Below are 14,878 nucleotides of genomic sequence, written 5' to 3'. Positions count from 1 at the left end.
TTAATTATTTTAGATTAATTTGTTAGATTATATTAATTTTCTTATTATCTCAGTTTCTTGTTAGGATTAGTTTATCCTATGTTTAATAATTATCTCGCTCATGTGGTTGTAATCAGCTTGTTAATGGCTATTTAAGGCCATGGCATGCTAAATAATATATATATTTGAGATGAATTTTTGAGTTAGAAAACTGAATGTTTTCGGAACTCGGGATGAGTTCAGTCATGAGTTGATCATGACAAACCTGACTTATCAAGACTTATCAAGAAAATTAGTTTTATACGCGCATTGCGCGAATGGGTTAATGCCCAATGTTTATATTTAAATAAATATTTGAAAGTATATCAATGCAAGATTATATAGGAGAAGTTTATACATGGGTAATTGAATGTCGAATTTTTTTATTTAAATATCTAACTCAAAGTATATGAATCCAAGATAATATAGAAAATTCATTATAATTATTACTAAAATAAATGTTTGCAACCTTGTAAAATCGATAGTCTAAATATTTGGTCTAAAAATGATAGTCTAAATAAATACTACTTTTAATTTGAATTTTTCTAAGTGTTCTTAATTCTCTTTTGAGTAACATTGTCATTGTCTTCATCTTTACTATTTGTTCTCTTCCTTTTTGTTGGTAGTGTGTTATTTGCAATTCGGTTATTGTTGGTAGCATAGATGACAACGTCATGCAATGAGATTATGATATAGGAGCTATGGACTTTCCTTTAGGTGTTCTGCTTGGGGTTCATTTGGTTCAACCATTATTGTTGAATGAGTTATTGTGGATAAAGAAATCCCTAGTTTAAGAAAAAAGATTAAATAAATTAATAAAATTTGAAAATTTAAATATTTATGTATTCCAAAGATATTAAAAGGTAGTTTCTCGCTTCAATTTGCTGGGTAATGGGTTATTTGAGTACTTTCATTGTCAACAAATCCCCAAGTAGTTAATATGATTGGTTTCAAACTATTCTTTTTATTTTTTCATGGTATTAAAGAAATACATATGTATCATTTTTTGGTGTAACTACTAATTTATTTAATTCAATAAGAGTAAAATAGAGTGATTCCGCTTCAATTTGTTGGGTATTATTTGAGTACTCTCTTGTCAACCAATTCCCAAGTAGTTAATATAATTAGCTTCAAATATTTAAAATTTTTATCATAAAGTAAGGTTAAATTAGGTAATCAATATTAATAATATTATCGAATTATCTTAATCATCTATTTGATTAAATAAATTCATCAACCATCCATTTGATTAAATATTTGACCGCCATTTTTCTACCCATTTTAGGCCTAACTCTCTTTGGCTCTTATTAGTATACTAGTTTTATACGCGCATTGCGCGAATGGGTTAATGCCCAATGTTTATATTTAAATAAATATTTGAAAGTATATCAATGCAAGATTATATAGGAGAAGTTTATACATGGGTAATTGAATGTCGAATTTTTTTATTTAAATATCTAACTCAAAGTATATGAATCCAAGATAATATAAAATTCATTTATAATTATTACTAAAATAAATGTTTGCAACCTTGTAAAATCGATAGTCTAAATATTTGGTCTAAAAATGATAGTCTAAATAAATACTACTTTTAATTTGAATTTTTCTAAGTGTTCTTAATTCTCTTTTGAGTAACATTGTCATTGTCTTCATCTTTACTATTTGTTCTTCCTTTTTGTTGGTGTGTTATTTGCAATTCGGTTATTGTTGGTAGCATAGATGACAACGTCATGCAATGAGATTATGATATAGGAGCTATGGACTTTCCTTTAGGTGTTCTGCTTGGGGTTCATTTGGTTCAACCATTATTGTTGAATGAGTTATTGTGGATAAAGAAATCCCTAGTTTAAGAAAAAAGATTAAATAAATTAATAAAACTTTGAAAATTTAAAATATTTTATATTCCAAAGATATTAAAAGGTAGTTTCTCGCTTCAATTTGCTGGGTAATGGGTTATTTGAGTACTTTCATTGTCAATAAATCCCCCAAGTAGTTAATATGATTGGTTTCAAACTATTCTTTTTTTTTAAATTTTTTTTCATGGTATTAAATAAATACATATGTATCATTTTTTGGTGTAACTACTAATTTATTTAATTCAATAAGAGTAAAATAGAGTGATTCCGCTTCAATTTGTTGGGTTATTATTTGAGTACTCTCTTTGTCAACCAATCCCCAAGTAGTTAATATAATTAGCTTCAAATTATTTTTTTAAAAAAATTTCATAGTATTAATAAAGTACTTGGTAAATAAATATATAACATTATTTTGTACTATAACTTTGATATTTAATTACAAGATATTGTAAAAATAAGATAATGAACAATGTAATGAATATCAATTAATAAATTCGAATGTAAAGAATCTTTGCATGAGAGAAAATAAAGACAATATAACTAATGAAATTATTTTCTCTTATTTAATTTAATTTTTTGATAATGAATAATTTTTTCAAATAAAGTTATTGTAGACACATAATTCTAAATTAAAGAAATACATATGTATCATTTTTTTGTTGTAGCTACTAATTTATTTAGTTTAATAAGAGTAAAATAGACTGAGAAACTTAATTATGTCAAATTTGATTGAGATGAGGTTCGAACCTAAAACCTTTTTTTATAGAAATTAATGGGTAAGTTAAAAGTTAACGGAATATTAACGGAGAAAGAATATTTAACGGAAAACTTAACGGATAATCATAAAAGTAAGGTTAAATTAGGTAATCTCTATTAATAATATTAATCCGAATTATCTTAACCATCTATTTGATTAAATAATTCATCTGAACCATCCATTTGATTAAATAATTTGACCGCCATTTTTTCTACCCATTTTAGGCCTAACTCTCTTTGGCTCTTATTAGTATAGTAGATATAGTAGATAGAAATTAATGGATAAGTTAAAAGTTAACGGAATATTTTGTTATTAAAGTTTATTATAACGGGATGTGAGGTTATTAAAAAAAAAAAAACTCTTTATTTCAAATTGTGTAAGATATGACTAACGAAATGAATTTTCTTTTTAGGAATATGACGCTATGAAACATTTGAACGTGATAATATAATGAATCGGATAAAATATTGTTGTAAATGGAGCATCGTTAGCTAAAATTCAATATAATTTCTTACCACCGATAGACCGACAATCATAATACTAAAAAATATAAAATATTTTGAAACCTTAAACAAATTACATTATTTAGAAAAATAAAAATTAGTATAATTGTGTAAAATAATTGGGGAATAAAGTATGATATTTTCCTAAGTATATGCTTTAGAGTAAAATAATAGCTGAAAGAATTAAAAATAAAACTAGTTGTAGTTTGGTTCGATCAGATTATGGACACAAGCAGGGATTGATTTGAAATTTATAAGTATTCATCAAGATGTGATAGGACTTTCTAATATTTCTGAAAAATTATAAAATTATAATAAAAAACAACTCTTTATTTCAAATTGTTGTAGATATGACAAACGAAATGAATTTCTTTTTTTACGAATATCCATGATATTATGAAACGCTTGAATATGATAATAATAATGAATGTGACAAGATGCTATTTTAAATGGAGAGTTATCTAAAATTAAATATAGTTTCTTACCACCGACATACTGACAATCATTATAATTTAAAGAAAAAAAAAACTCTTTAGTTTAAATTGTTGTAGATATGACTAACGAAATGAATTTTCTTTTGAGGCATATGATGTTATGAAACATTTGAATGTGATAATAACAATGAATGGGATCGGAAAAGATATTGATGTAAATGAAGTGTTAGCTAAACTTAAATATATAATTTATTACCACCGACAAACCAACAATCATAATACTAAAAATAAAAATAAAAAAGAAAAAAAAATACCAAAAAGAAAAAGGAAAGAAAGAACTAGCTAGGAATTGAATCAACACTTATATATATATATATATATATATATATATATATATATATATATATATATATATATATATATAATTATTTTTTTTTTTTTTAATTTTTTTTTTTTGTTATATATATGTGAGTGTATTTGTGTGGTGCTAATTGGCACAGAAATTGTCCATTTCTAAAACATACTTAGCAATTAATTCGATGCATTATTGATGAAATTTGAAAGACTCAATATCACAACAAATTAGGGACATTAGTAGTATGGTTACATTATAGATGGGACAACCGGTGTGTTTCCCAAATCTAACAAGGAATAATAGTTTGTTGTAAACGGAATCATTAATATAATATAGCATATTATTTAGAATTTTTTTTTATTTCCCCTAAATAATAAACACATGGTATTACATTTTTATTTTCACCTAAGACAGACAGGCTCACACAAAGGAAAGAATGGTAAAAAATGAAAACAGAAAAAAAAAAATTGCATACCTGCAAACAATCACCAACGTTGAAGAAGAGGGAGCTAGTGGTGATCAGGTGGGACAGAAAGCCATGTCCCATCTCCAACTGAGATTTGCAGTCCTGTTGTGTTGTTTGATCTCACAACAGAGATCACTTGTGGGTCTGTATGCTCTCCAAATTCAATCAGATCTCCATCGTTCATCCCAGTTTGGAGCTCCGGGCATGGCAGATAATGGTTTACCCTAAACCAACAATCACTTTTCTCATCCCTTAATAGTATGTTTAACACATCCGATCCTTTGATTCAATCTTCAACCCCTCAGATATCATCTCCAAAACCTCACAGGCAGTGTTTCTCACAGCCCCAACATAGTCTTTCACAAGGCACATATATGCAATTTGCATATATAATATAATCAGTATATCTTTACAGGCCTACCCCAATAAATATTTGTATAAATTAATTAATTAATTAAATGAAGCTAAGATAGTTTAAGAAAGATTTGTTAATTACATGAAAAGTTGAGAGTTGCCAGGAATGGTGATGGAGTTGTGAGTGGATAGGAAAAGGTATTCAACACAACCCACATCATTATTAGCGTCGATTTTCTTGTGGCCATAGCCAAAGGGGTTGGGAGAGCCAACTTTTTCCTTTTGAAGCTGAGGCGCGTGTGTTATTCAGACACTTCAAAAGTGTAGGCGTTTACACTTCTCTTTCAATTTTTTTCTTTAATATATTACTTAAATAAGTGGATGATGATGGTGTGGAAATAGTCGAAATTGGTTGATGATATAAAGTCCTATCACATTTTAGAGTCTAGAACGGTTAAAAATGGCTCAACCCTCCGTGTCGATGACTTCAAGGAATACAAGTCTGCTACTTATTCTCCTGTGTGTTTGTGTTTGTAAAATCTTAGACTAGAGGCTAGTGCCATTCTTCGCATCCCAGGACACCATTAGCAATTCCTTAACTTCTGTTAGTTGTAATCTTCAATGGAAGAACGATTTTGGCAGGGACGGAACCGGTATTTGTTGGTGCGAGGGGCCAACAATTGCAATATATTTGATTTTCCTTAGTAGTAAAAACATAGTGCTCTAAGAGAGGATTTAAGTAAAATATCTAGACTTTTTGCTATAGTGAGAACGGATGAATCCATATCCAATAATTCAATACAGAGTAATTCATAAAAAAATTCAAAGTTTTAAATAATAAAAAAGAACTTTAACTTCCAAAAAGTTAAATATAAATTGGTACTCCGTAAAAGATTGCTAAATTGTAATTGGCACTTGGCAGTATTCACGGGGCCTAAGGCATTTTGTCCTTTGTGGTCATTTTCATGTGTACTGTTTGTGAGATAAATGCTGAGTCTATCATTCAAAGGGAAAAGCTTTTCTTTGACTTTTGTCAATTTGCTCATTTTTAGTTCACTAACAAAATTTCACTCCCAGTCCAACAACGTAACATGTGATTTTTGACAGATTAGTGATTATAATTGACATTTTTAACATTAGCAAATTAACTTCATCTTTGGTTAGTATATTATGAGTCACGATTCACATTTTTATAGAATTTTGTGGCATTTTAAATCAAATTTTATGCCGATAAATGTGGATTAACATGCTTTAAACAAATCATTTATCTTTTATAGGTGTTGATGACACATGAAATAACAAATATTTAATAGGACCCTATATATGTGATGACGACGACAAATGTGATTCTCACCTGAATTGGACCGAGTGTGTTATGTCAACTTTGCACAGGCGTTGCACGGATGTCGCACGGGTGTGCGGAAAAAATAATGTCATCGAATTATGAGACATTTTGTACCCGGGTGTTCTAATTTTGTCATGGCTTCCAAGGGGACACCATGGTTGACAACCTTAAAGAATCCGAACTCATGGCAGACCTTTACTATCTGGTCGCTGGCCGCGGGATCCAACATGTCTATCACCGGAATAATGGTGGTGGCAGTGGTGACCATGGCAGCCCAAGTAGTAGGGTTGGATGCTTTGATCTGAGATAGGTTAGTTTTTAAGAATTTGTTGAGGCAAAACCACCATATATAGCTCTAAGGAGTTGATGGAGTTGAAATGGCTAAATGATGGAGTTGAATGATTTCTTCCTTCTTGCTGCCGAAATGTCGAATGAAGAGAGAAGAAAAAGAAGAAAATTTTGGTTTTGTTTTCTTCTACTTGCTGTCGACAATGAATGGGAATATAATGATAATAATTCCCCCTCTTCTTCCGAATAACATGGATAAAAAAACAAATGAAGTTGGTTTCCTTTTTCACTTGCTGACAAAATGGATAGCTGGCAAGTGGCAACCATATTTCCTTTTTATTCTACTACTTGTGTTTCATTATATTTTAATATACATTTGTTGAATATTTAATTTGTGCTGCCAGCATTGGAGAAAGAAGAAGACAGCAGGAAATGGGAAAGGGGAAGAAAACAAATATAATGGCGAAGTTGTTAATTTTTTAAGAATTGAGGACAATTAAAAAGAAAAAATAAATCCAAAATTATATTATATCAAATAATTTGACCCATCAGATTTGTAATCAACGGCAATTAAGGGGTGGCATTTTTTAGGGCAAATGGCAACTCCCAATTATATGTTATAGGGAGATATAAAGTCTACAATGAGAGACAAATGAATATAATGCTTCGCACTGTCGAAGACTAAAAACACGTCATGGAGATACTATAAATTATAACAGTAACCTGAAAGGCTACTGAACGAAAGAAAGTCCCATTCCCATAAACAGCCATCAACCGGCCTTCACATTAATAAAATTAAAGGCATAGGATACAACCTTTTTCAAAAGTTTTGCTACACTTACCTTTACCTTCATATTATATATATTCCTCATTTTTACAATGATCAAAGCGTTAGCATCTTCATTCTTCAACATGGAATCCTTTTTGGTGGTGTCCTATTTTCGTACGCAGTATGACAATGGAGAGTCAGCAACGCGGTTAACGGCTACGCAACGATGAGCTGAGGCAACCGGTGAGATAATGAGGTGGAGAACAGCGATAGATGGTGGTCGGCGCAACTATTCGGCGGTGTCTGGATTTCATGCGTAGCTGTTCTCGTGTTCCGTCAAAACGAAGAGTCGGCTTCGTGTGGGAATTGAATTGGGGATAAGGAAAATTGAATTGGAAATTTGGAGACGTGACTAGTGGTGTATCTTTTACTTGGTTCTTTTTTTAAAAAGAAATTTAGAAAGGGTTTGGCCTGCTCGCTACGGGTCGTCACGGGCCAGGCACATTAGGCCCGCATTTTCGCAGCCTAACTTTCGTATGATCCTAACTCGCGTAACAGTTGAGCAGGTGCGAATCGGCCAGTCGACTTTGGCCCACTTTCACCCACGTGGATGATTTCCTCATTTCGAATTTTGATTTTAAAAAAAAGTTCTTTCTATCAAATTGGAAACATAGAAAATTTTAAAAGCTACTAATACAGAAGAAACAATAACAAAAAATGTACAACTTACCTTTATGTTTATAGAAACTATGACAATCCAATAAAAATTCATAGCATACTCTTTTTGGAAAATAAATTGTAACGTGCAATGATATCTGTATTCTAAATAATATATATATTAAAATTTTAAAAATACTAAAATAAAGTAAAACATGAACCACTTGATCCAGCATCACCATTGGTTCCAAAGTGAGTTGGCATGGCTTGAGATTGTGCCCCCATCATGAAAAACTGATTTAATTTTTCAATTACTTGATGATAGAGTGTTTCCATGTTGTGTTTAATGGATTGTAGCTCAGGCAATTGAAGACTAGATATGGATGGTCTACCTCTTTCAGCTTCTCTCAAAGCTTGATTGACTAACATTTCTTCATCAATTTGAGCTTCAAGGATATTGATTTGGGCAGTCTTCATTCTCATGTTGGCTTCCCGGTGATTACGGACAAGCAGTTCAGAGATGTTGGCTTCTGTTGTGGGGTTTCGAACAAAGTACTTGGTAAGGACCATGTTCAAATCAGGGTTGCTAAAGGTGAAAGCCTTGTCAGATGGAGAGAATACCACCATTGCAATCTCTGTGCCACATAAAGTGGACATCTCACTGGCTTTTTTAAATAAACCAGTGCGACGTTTTGAAAATGTTATATTACGTCGAACATCGTTTTCTATTCTAGCAAGGGGAATCCTTTGCCGACCTCGAGTCACTCTCCTAGAAGTATTATTGCTACTAGACATATTCTAGAAAATTGAATTTACTCACTAAGATTGTGAGACAATGCAAAATGAAAGTTGTATTTATAGGCAAGACTTTCCAATAAGTAGACTTTTTGTTATGGCATAAAAATTATTATAAATTAACTTCTAAATTTAGGACTTGGTTTTGGAAAATGATTTTTCGGAGTTGGTAAGTGCGTGATATCTAGAATTGCGACTATTTTAAGTGATGGAGTTGAAATGGCTAAATGATGGAGTTGATTATCGAGTTGAAATGGCTAAATGATGGAGTTGATGATCGAGTTAATGGCTAAATGATGGAGTTACGTTGATGATGGAGTTGAAATATGGGCTAAATGATGATGCATATATATTATGGGTTGGAAGGTGCAGTGTCACAAATTATGAAGGAATTGAAAGACATTTGGATTAGCCGTATGCAGTGTATTGCTTGGCAATTTATTATTCTATATACGGTGAGAATAATTTTTGTCTAGTTGTAAGTTTGTTAGGATAACATATTCTACCTTTGAAGTTAGTGATTGGAATGTCATTATTAATATGCATAATTAAAATTAATGATAAGTTAAAACGAATTGCACAAAAATGCAAGGTACATTGCACTTAACAAGCCCGTGTTATACACCCACTTCAATAAAAAAAATTACTCATTAGTTATCATAAATTGATTGTCTCTACTATTAATTAAAAATAGAGCTGCCAAGCACCTTCTGCTCAGATGGCACGTAGTGACTCTTCCACATGGGAGGTCATGAGATTGAGTCTTAGTGGGGTCAAATTGATTTCTCTTTGTATTAAAAATAAAAATAAAAATAGAACTAATTTACTACTTAAATATTGTCATGACAAAGGTTGAATTTGATGTGAAAAAATATTAAGTCTCTAGTATTATCCATTTTAAAATTAATGATGGAGCGAGAGATGGAATTATTATTTTACTTTTTTTAAACAAAATTCAAAACTAAAAGTATAAATTCAAAAAAGAGTGAAATAGAGAAAAATTAGCCACAAGCCAATTGAAGTAATGATACCATTGTTCGGAAAGTTCTAAATAGAGATGATGTGGGATTATTCAAAACTAAAAGTATAAATTTAAAAAAGAGTGAAATAGAGAAAAATTAGCCACAAACCAATTGAGGTAATGATACCATTGTTCAGAAAGTTCTAAATAGAGGTGATGTGGGATTGTGGGGCAACATACATACTATCCAACATTTGCTGGGTATCAAATTGTTAGGGAGTTTGGTGCTCTCTCTCTTGGTTCTATTATTGATGATATTAATCAGATTGTTACTTCTTTTGTTGATCTTTCTTTTTTGAAAAACAAGAACAAAGAATGATTCATTTACTATCCAACATAATATTATTACAATGCAATAACCTAGAAAAGGATCCCTTAACTAACACATGGGCATACAACTCAATTTATTGATCGCTTGGGTTCAGTAGATTTTTCTAAATGTGTATGTGTGTATCTGTGTGTCGCACGGGTGCTGCACGGGTGTCGCACGGGTGCTTATGGTGAAAAACATAATAAAATGGTGAAAAACAACTAGGAGGTGGTTATGTCTATTGAGTAGTTAGAGTCTCTTGGGTTAGTTAGAATATTTCTGTGTAGGGATGGCAATTTCAATCCGCCCCGCGGATATCCACCCGAATCCACCCCGCATGGGTCAGGTTTTTTTGGGTGATAGTGGGTGGTGGGTTGGGGGTGGGTCTTAAAAATGTAAACCCGCGGTGGGTCGGGTTGGATTCGGGTTTTGTGTACAAAACCCGCCTAGCACCCCACCCGACCCACCATGTGTGCATACATATATATAATAGTAAAATAAGTAGTACTAGTATATAGTTAATTATAAAAGTTTCAATAACTTTGGGTAACTTTTTACTATTTTTATATCTAAACAACTAAATTTATTTTTAAAAATTAACAATTTAGTTATTATATTATAATATTTCTATTATTTTATGTTTTAGTGTAACTAATGAATTTTGTTGTTTAATTATGTGTAAGTAATTTTGATATTATTTTTGAAAAAATAATAAGTTGATAAGTGGTGGGTACCCTAGTGGGCATCCGCACCCGGTGGGGGTGGGGATGGATTCTAAAAAAGTCCACCCGATGCGGGGTGGGGGTGGGGGTGGGTGGAGAAAATGAAAGGTGGGTCGGGTGATGGATGTAGCCCTCCCCGATCCACACCCAACCCATTGCCATCCCTATTTCTGTGTTAGTTACCTAAGCTTAGGGTGGCTCCCTGTGTATATAAGTGTTGTAATTCTCCTTTCATGATCATTGAATATATTTAAGAGTTCATTCTCTAATCTGGTATCAAAGCCTTTCAAACAATCCTATGGCCGACCTCAATGCCCAACCCCCACCACCTGTTAATAATGAAGTCCCCGTTGACTCTTCCAGTCGAACAGTCACCGCGGTTGCGGTGCCTGACCCCCGTACCCCAATATATTTAAGAGTTCATTCTCTAATCATGTCAACTTTGCACATGCGCTACACGGGTGTCGCACGGGTGTGCGTTGCTTGTGCGGAAAAAATAATGTCCTCGAATTAGGAGACATTTTGTACATTTTATATTGTAATTTTAAAATATTTATATTTTTTCAAAATTTTTATTTAAATTCATAATAACATAATTTTTTTTCATGCATCGCACGGGTAAAGCACTAGTTTATTATTCTATATATGGTGAGAATAATTTTTGTCTAGTCCTTAAGTTTGTTAGGACTTAGAATAAGATATTCTAGTTTTGAAGTTACTGATTATTAATATGCATAATTAAAATTAATGATAAGTTCAAAGGAATTGCACGAAAATACAAGGTACATTGCACTTAACAAGCGTGTGTTATGCAGACGCTTCAAAACTGTAGGCGTTTACACTTCTCTTTCAATTTTTTTCTTTAATCAGTTCTCACAAGGTACTTTCTACATATTCGATTTATTGCAACTGCAGAATGGATACACTTTTTTTGTCGTTGGAATTCCACTTTGGCAGTCTCACCATTTGCGGGTTTAGTAGCTTCTGCAAGTGGTGACAATATGGTTAAGCTGTGGAAGTGAATATATATCTTTTGTTGCAGTGCCAAAATGGTGATGGTTCTGATAAGAATGTTTTGTCCATAAATACCATCTTTTAGCTCCTACTATACAGAGAAAAACACATCTTTTTGTCTGTGGTCTTTTAACAATATAAAGTTATATATGGTATACTTTTGGAGAAATGGAAGAAAATATATACTTTAAGCGGTTTCTATGAGGATCGAGTCGAGAATATTCTTGCATGTAATTAACTCAATTTTGTAACCATAAGAGTAATGTTATTCTCATAATATTTATATAACACAGTTTGGAACCGTCCGGTTTGGTTATGAATCTTATGATCGAACTGATGGTTTACACGGTTTACAAGAATATAAATCTTAACCTTATTTAGGTCAAAACCTTAATTGGAACTTTTTATGTAGTTTGAATTCGGTTCAAATTATGTACGATCTAATTTTGACCTTCTGGTCGAATTAAACTGCGACTACCTCTGGATAGTAAATGTTGTTTGTATAGGTAACTTTGTGAGACTATCGCTTGACAAAAGAGATACAAATGTTAGAAAATTGAGCAAGCAAATCTTTAATATATATCTAGAGAAATTAGATCGAATGATGAAGCCCCATGCATGGAGTTCAGGCTGTTCAGTCCTTAGAATAACTTGCAATGCATCCGTCTCAACAAAAACATTATCCAAAACTTTGACCTTTAATCAAGTTAAGGCTTCCCAAATGGATATTGCTTCGGCTTTCTTAGGAGAAAATTAAACAAACATACACTACCTTCCACGAGCCATTCTTCGCATCCCAAAACCTTCCTAAGTTATCTCTCAGAACTTAGCTGACACCAAGTTGTTCCCAGGTTGTGGGTTCGAACCTTATTGACTCTTTGGATTTTAGTAAATTAAGAAGGTAGTTGTGAATAGATATTGCATTGTAATAGTGCGGTTGAGAAGGTAGTTATGAACAGATATTACATTGTAACATCCAACATCTTTTTTATGGAATAAGGTTCAAATTGACCATTGAACGAAACATGAAAGTACAATTTGGCCACTGAACGAAAAAAAAGGTGCAATAATTAGGAGCTGCATTGGAGTGTTGAGTGACTTAATTGCACTTTTTTTTTCATTCAATGGTCAAATTGCACTTTACATTTCGTTCAGTGACAAATTTGAACCTTATTTTTTTTTTTTTTTTTTCAAATCCTCATCCCCTTCTTCCTTTGTCTTGATTGAGTTGTCTATCAACCCAATCCCATCACTCAATTTTACTGATCCTACAAATGAAACTTCTCCATCTAATGGTTGTTTCTCCGTTGAAGTATAAGGGATCGGAATCGATGATCGCCAATTATGTGTTGTTTCTCATTTCTAATTAAGTCTGGAGTATTGCTACTGGATCCGAGTTGAGTCGGTGGATTGAAGGTGGCCGTCATTTGCCTGGAACGGTAAAAGGCAAGTTGTTGGTTTGCAATATCCAACTCTACCGTTGAGATTATGGATCAAACCGAGGCAGCTTTCGCTTCTTAGATGATGGCAATAGCTCGAGTAAGGTTTCTCAAGCGGAAGAACTTGTGTACGTTCAAAAAGTCTGGCTGCTTATTGTAAGCTGGAAAATGAGGGGCCAGCGGGCATTTCCTCCTCTGGTGCTTGCAAACCGCGCTACCTCTGCCGCCGCCATCGCGGCGTGTGTTTGAAAGAGAGAGTATAGCTATAGGGTGGAATGCAACATTTGCATCATTATATTGTGATATATAAGATAACCACGAGTAAATTATGATAAAGAGAATGATTGAATATATGTGTAATTTGTGAACTCAATAAAATGTAAATATTATGAGGCAACTAGACACCACATGCATTTGGAGCTTTAACTACTTAAATGTCATGTGAAATGCAGTTAACATTTACATCACAATAGTATGATATAGAAGATAACTAATAGTACAGTATAATAGTATATCATGAGAAAGAGAATGATTATTGAATATGTAATAATTTTGTACACCAATGAAATATCAAAATTATGAGGTAATAGTAGGCAATTAGACACCATATTTGGATTTTGAGTTAATTCTTTTTTTGGTTCTAGATTTATACGTGGTAGTCCAATTTTAGTCATTTTTTATTAGAGCATTCATATTTGGTTCTAGTATTATTGTGAGATGACCATTTTTGGTCCAGTATCAACAAAGCAGTTGTAATGTCGTTAAATACAAAGGCATTTCGGTCTTCAATTACAGATTTTTTCAAAAAAATAAACATATAAATATAGCGGGCCGGGGTTAACTTATTTTGTATAAAAATGATCGAAAAACCATTGTATTTAACGACATTTCAACAATTTTGTTGACGGAGGACCAAAAATGGTCATGCCACAATAATACTAGGACCAAATGTGTATGTTTTGATAAAAAATGACTAAAAGTGGGATGCCACCTATAAATCTAGGACAAAAAATAGAATTAACTCTTGGATTTTTTTTAGCTATTTACGTGACATTTGATTTATAGAATGAAGATGGAGGGAATACAAATAAATGAAATACAAAAAGGAATAGAATATAAATGTTTTTTTTTTTTTTAATTTAGGTGATCACAATTTCGTCAGACTAATCCTAAGTCCATACCTAATCCTACCGTCACGGAGATTGCGAGTTGCACAATCAAGCACCGGTTAGATCCTAGTCTTTATGTGCGTACAATGGATCCAATCAAAACCTTATTTCCATATACATTTCCAATGTGATTCGAACCTCCACACTGCCGCCTCCAATCATGATCTTTAAGTCAGGCGACGAACCAACTACGTTAAACTTGGGATTTAAGGGCAATATAAATGTTACTCCGTATTTCAATATTGTTCGGTTGAGTTAAGTTGTATACACCAGTTTGAAAGCTTGGTTGTTGTTGTAATATACTAAGCTCAGCTCGCCACAGGGGAGAGAACCAAAATTATAGATAGGATAAGTAATTATGGAAGCTTTCTCTTGTTTAAGATTTTAGCACCTCTTTGCATTTTTAACTTGATTTTCTTACTCTTTTTTTTCTTACTCTTCTTCAACAATATAATCCATTCTCTTTTTCTTTCTCTCTTCACGAGTCAAAACATTCTCCGCAATGAAATCATCACTGAAAATGTTGATTGGCCATCCCGATTGTTTCTTGCCGTGACAAGTTAATACTCCAAATAACCCGTCTAATAATCATTTTTAATGTCCATC

The 14,878-nt window shown here is 32.4% G+C and overlaps 1 protein-coding gene and 1 long non-coding RNA gene across 3 annotated transcripts in view; both read right to left on the bottom strand.

Moving 5' to 3' along the window:
* The window catches only part of LOC116011862, an 11,694-nt gene extending 5,306 nt beyond the window's left edge, over positions 1 to 6,388 (bottom strand). Inside the window, exons 1-2 of one of the 2 annotated variants that reach the window (XR_004097104.1) lie at positions 6,098 to 6,388; positions 4,399 to 4,745 (exon numbers count right to left, since the gene is read on the bottom strand). This is a non-coding gene — a long non-coding RNA (uncharacterized LOC116011862). Of the gene's footprint in view, positions 1 to 4,398; positions 4,908 to 6,097 lie in introns of those variants that run through there. The other variant, XR_004097103.1, reaches the window with a different exon arrangement.
* A 1,612-nt stretch (positions 6,389 to 8,000) lies between these two features.
* LOC116013012 (agamous-like MADS-box protein AGL61) lies at positions 8,001 to 8,597 on the bottom strand. Its single transcript, XM_031252675.1, has one exon. The coding sequence runs from the start codon at positions 8,595 to 8,597 to the stop codon at positions 8,001 to 8,003; it is 597 nt and encodes a 198-aa protein (XP_031108535.1).
* Positions 8,598 to 14,878: the final 6,281 nt, after the last annotated feature.

This window comes from Ipomoea triloba, chromosome 3, assembly GCF_003576645.1.
Source record: "Ipomoea triloba cultivar NCNSP0323 chromosome 3, ASM357664v1".
Classification (NCBI taxonomy): domain Eukaryota; kingdom Viridiplantae; phylum Streptophyta; class Magnoliopsida; order Solanales; family Convolvulaceae; genus Ipomoea; species Ipomoea triloba.
This window is presented reverse-complemented; position numbering and strand designations above follow the sequence as displayed.

Excerpts from the sequence above, each read along its gene's own strand:
- LOC116013012 (XM_031252675.1), bottom strand. The coding sequence starts at position 8,597 with ATGTCTAGTAGCAATAATACTTCTAGGAGAGTGACTCGAGGTCGGCAA.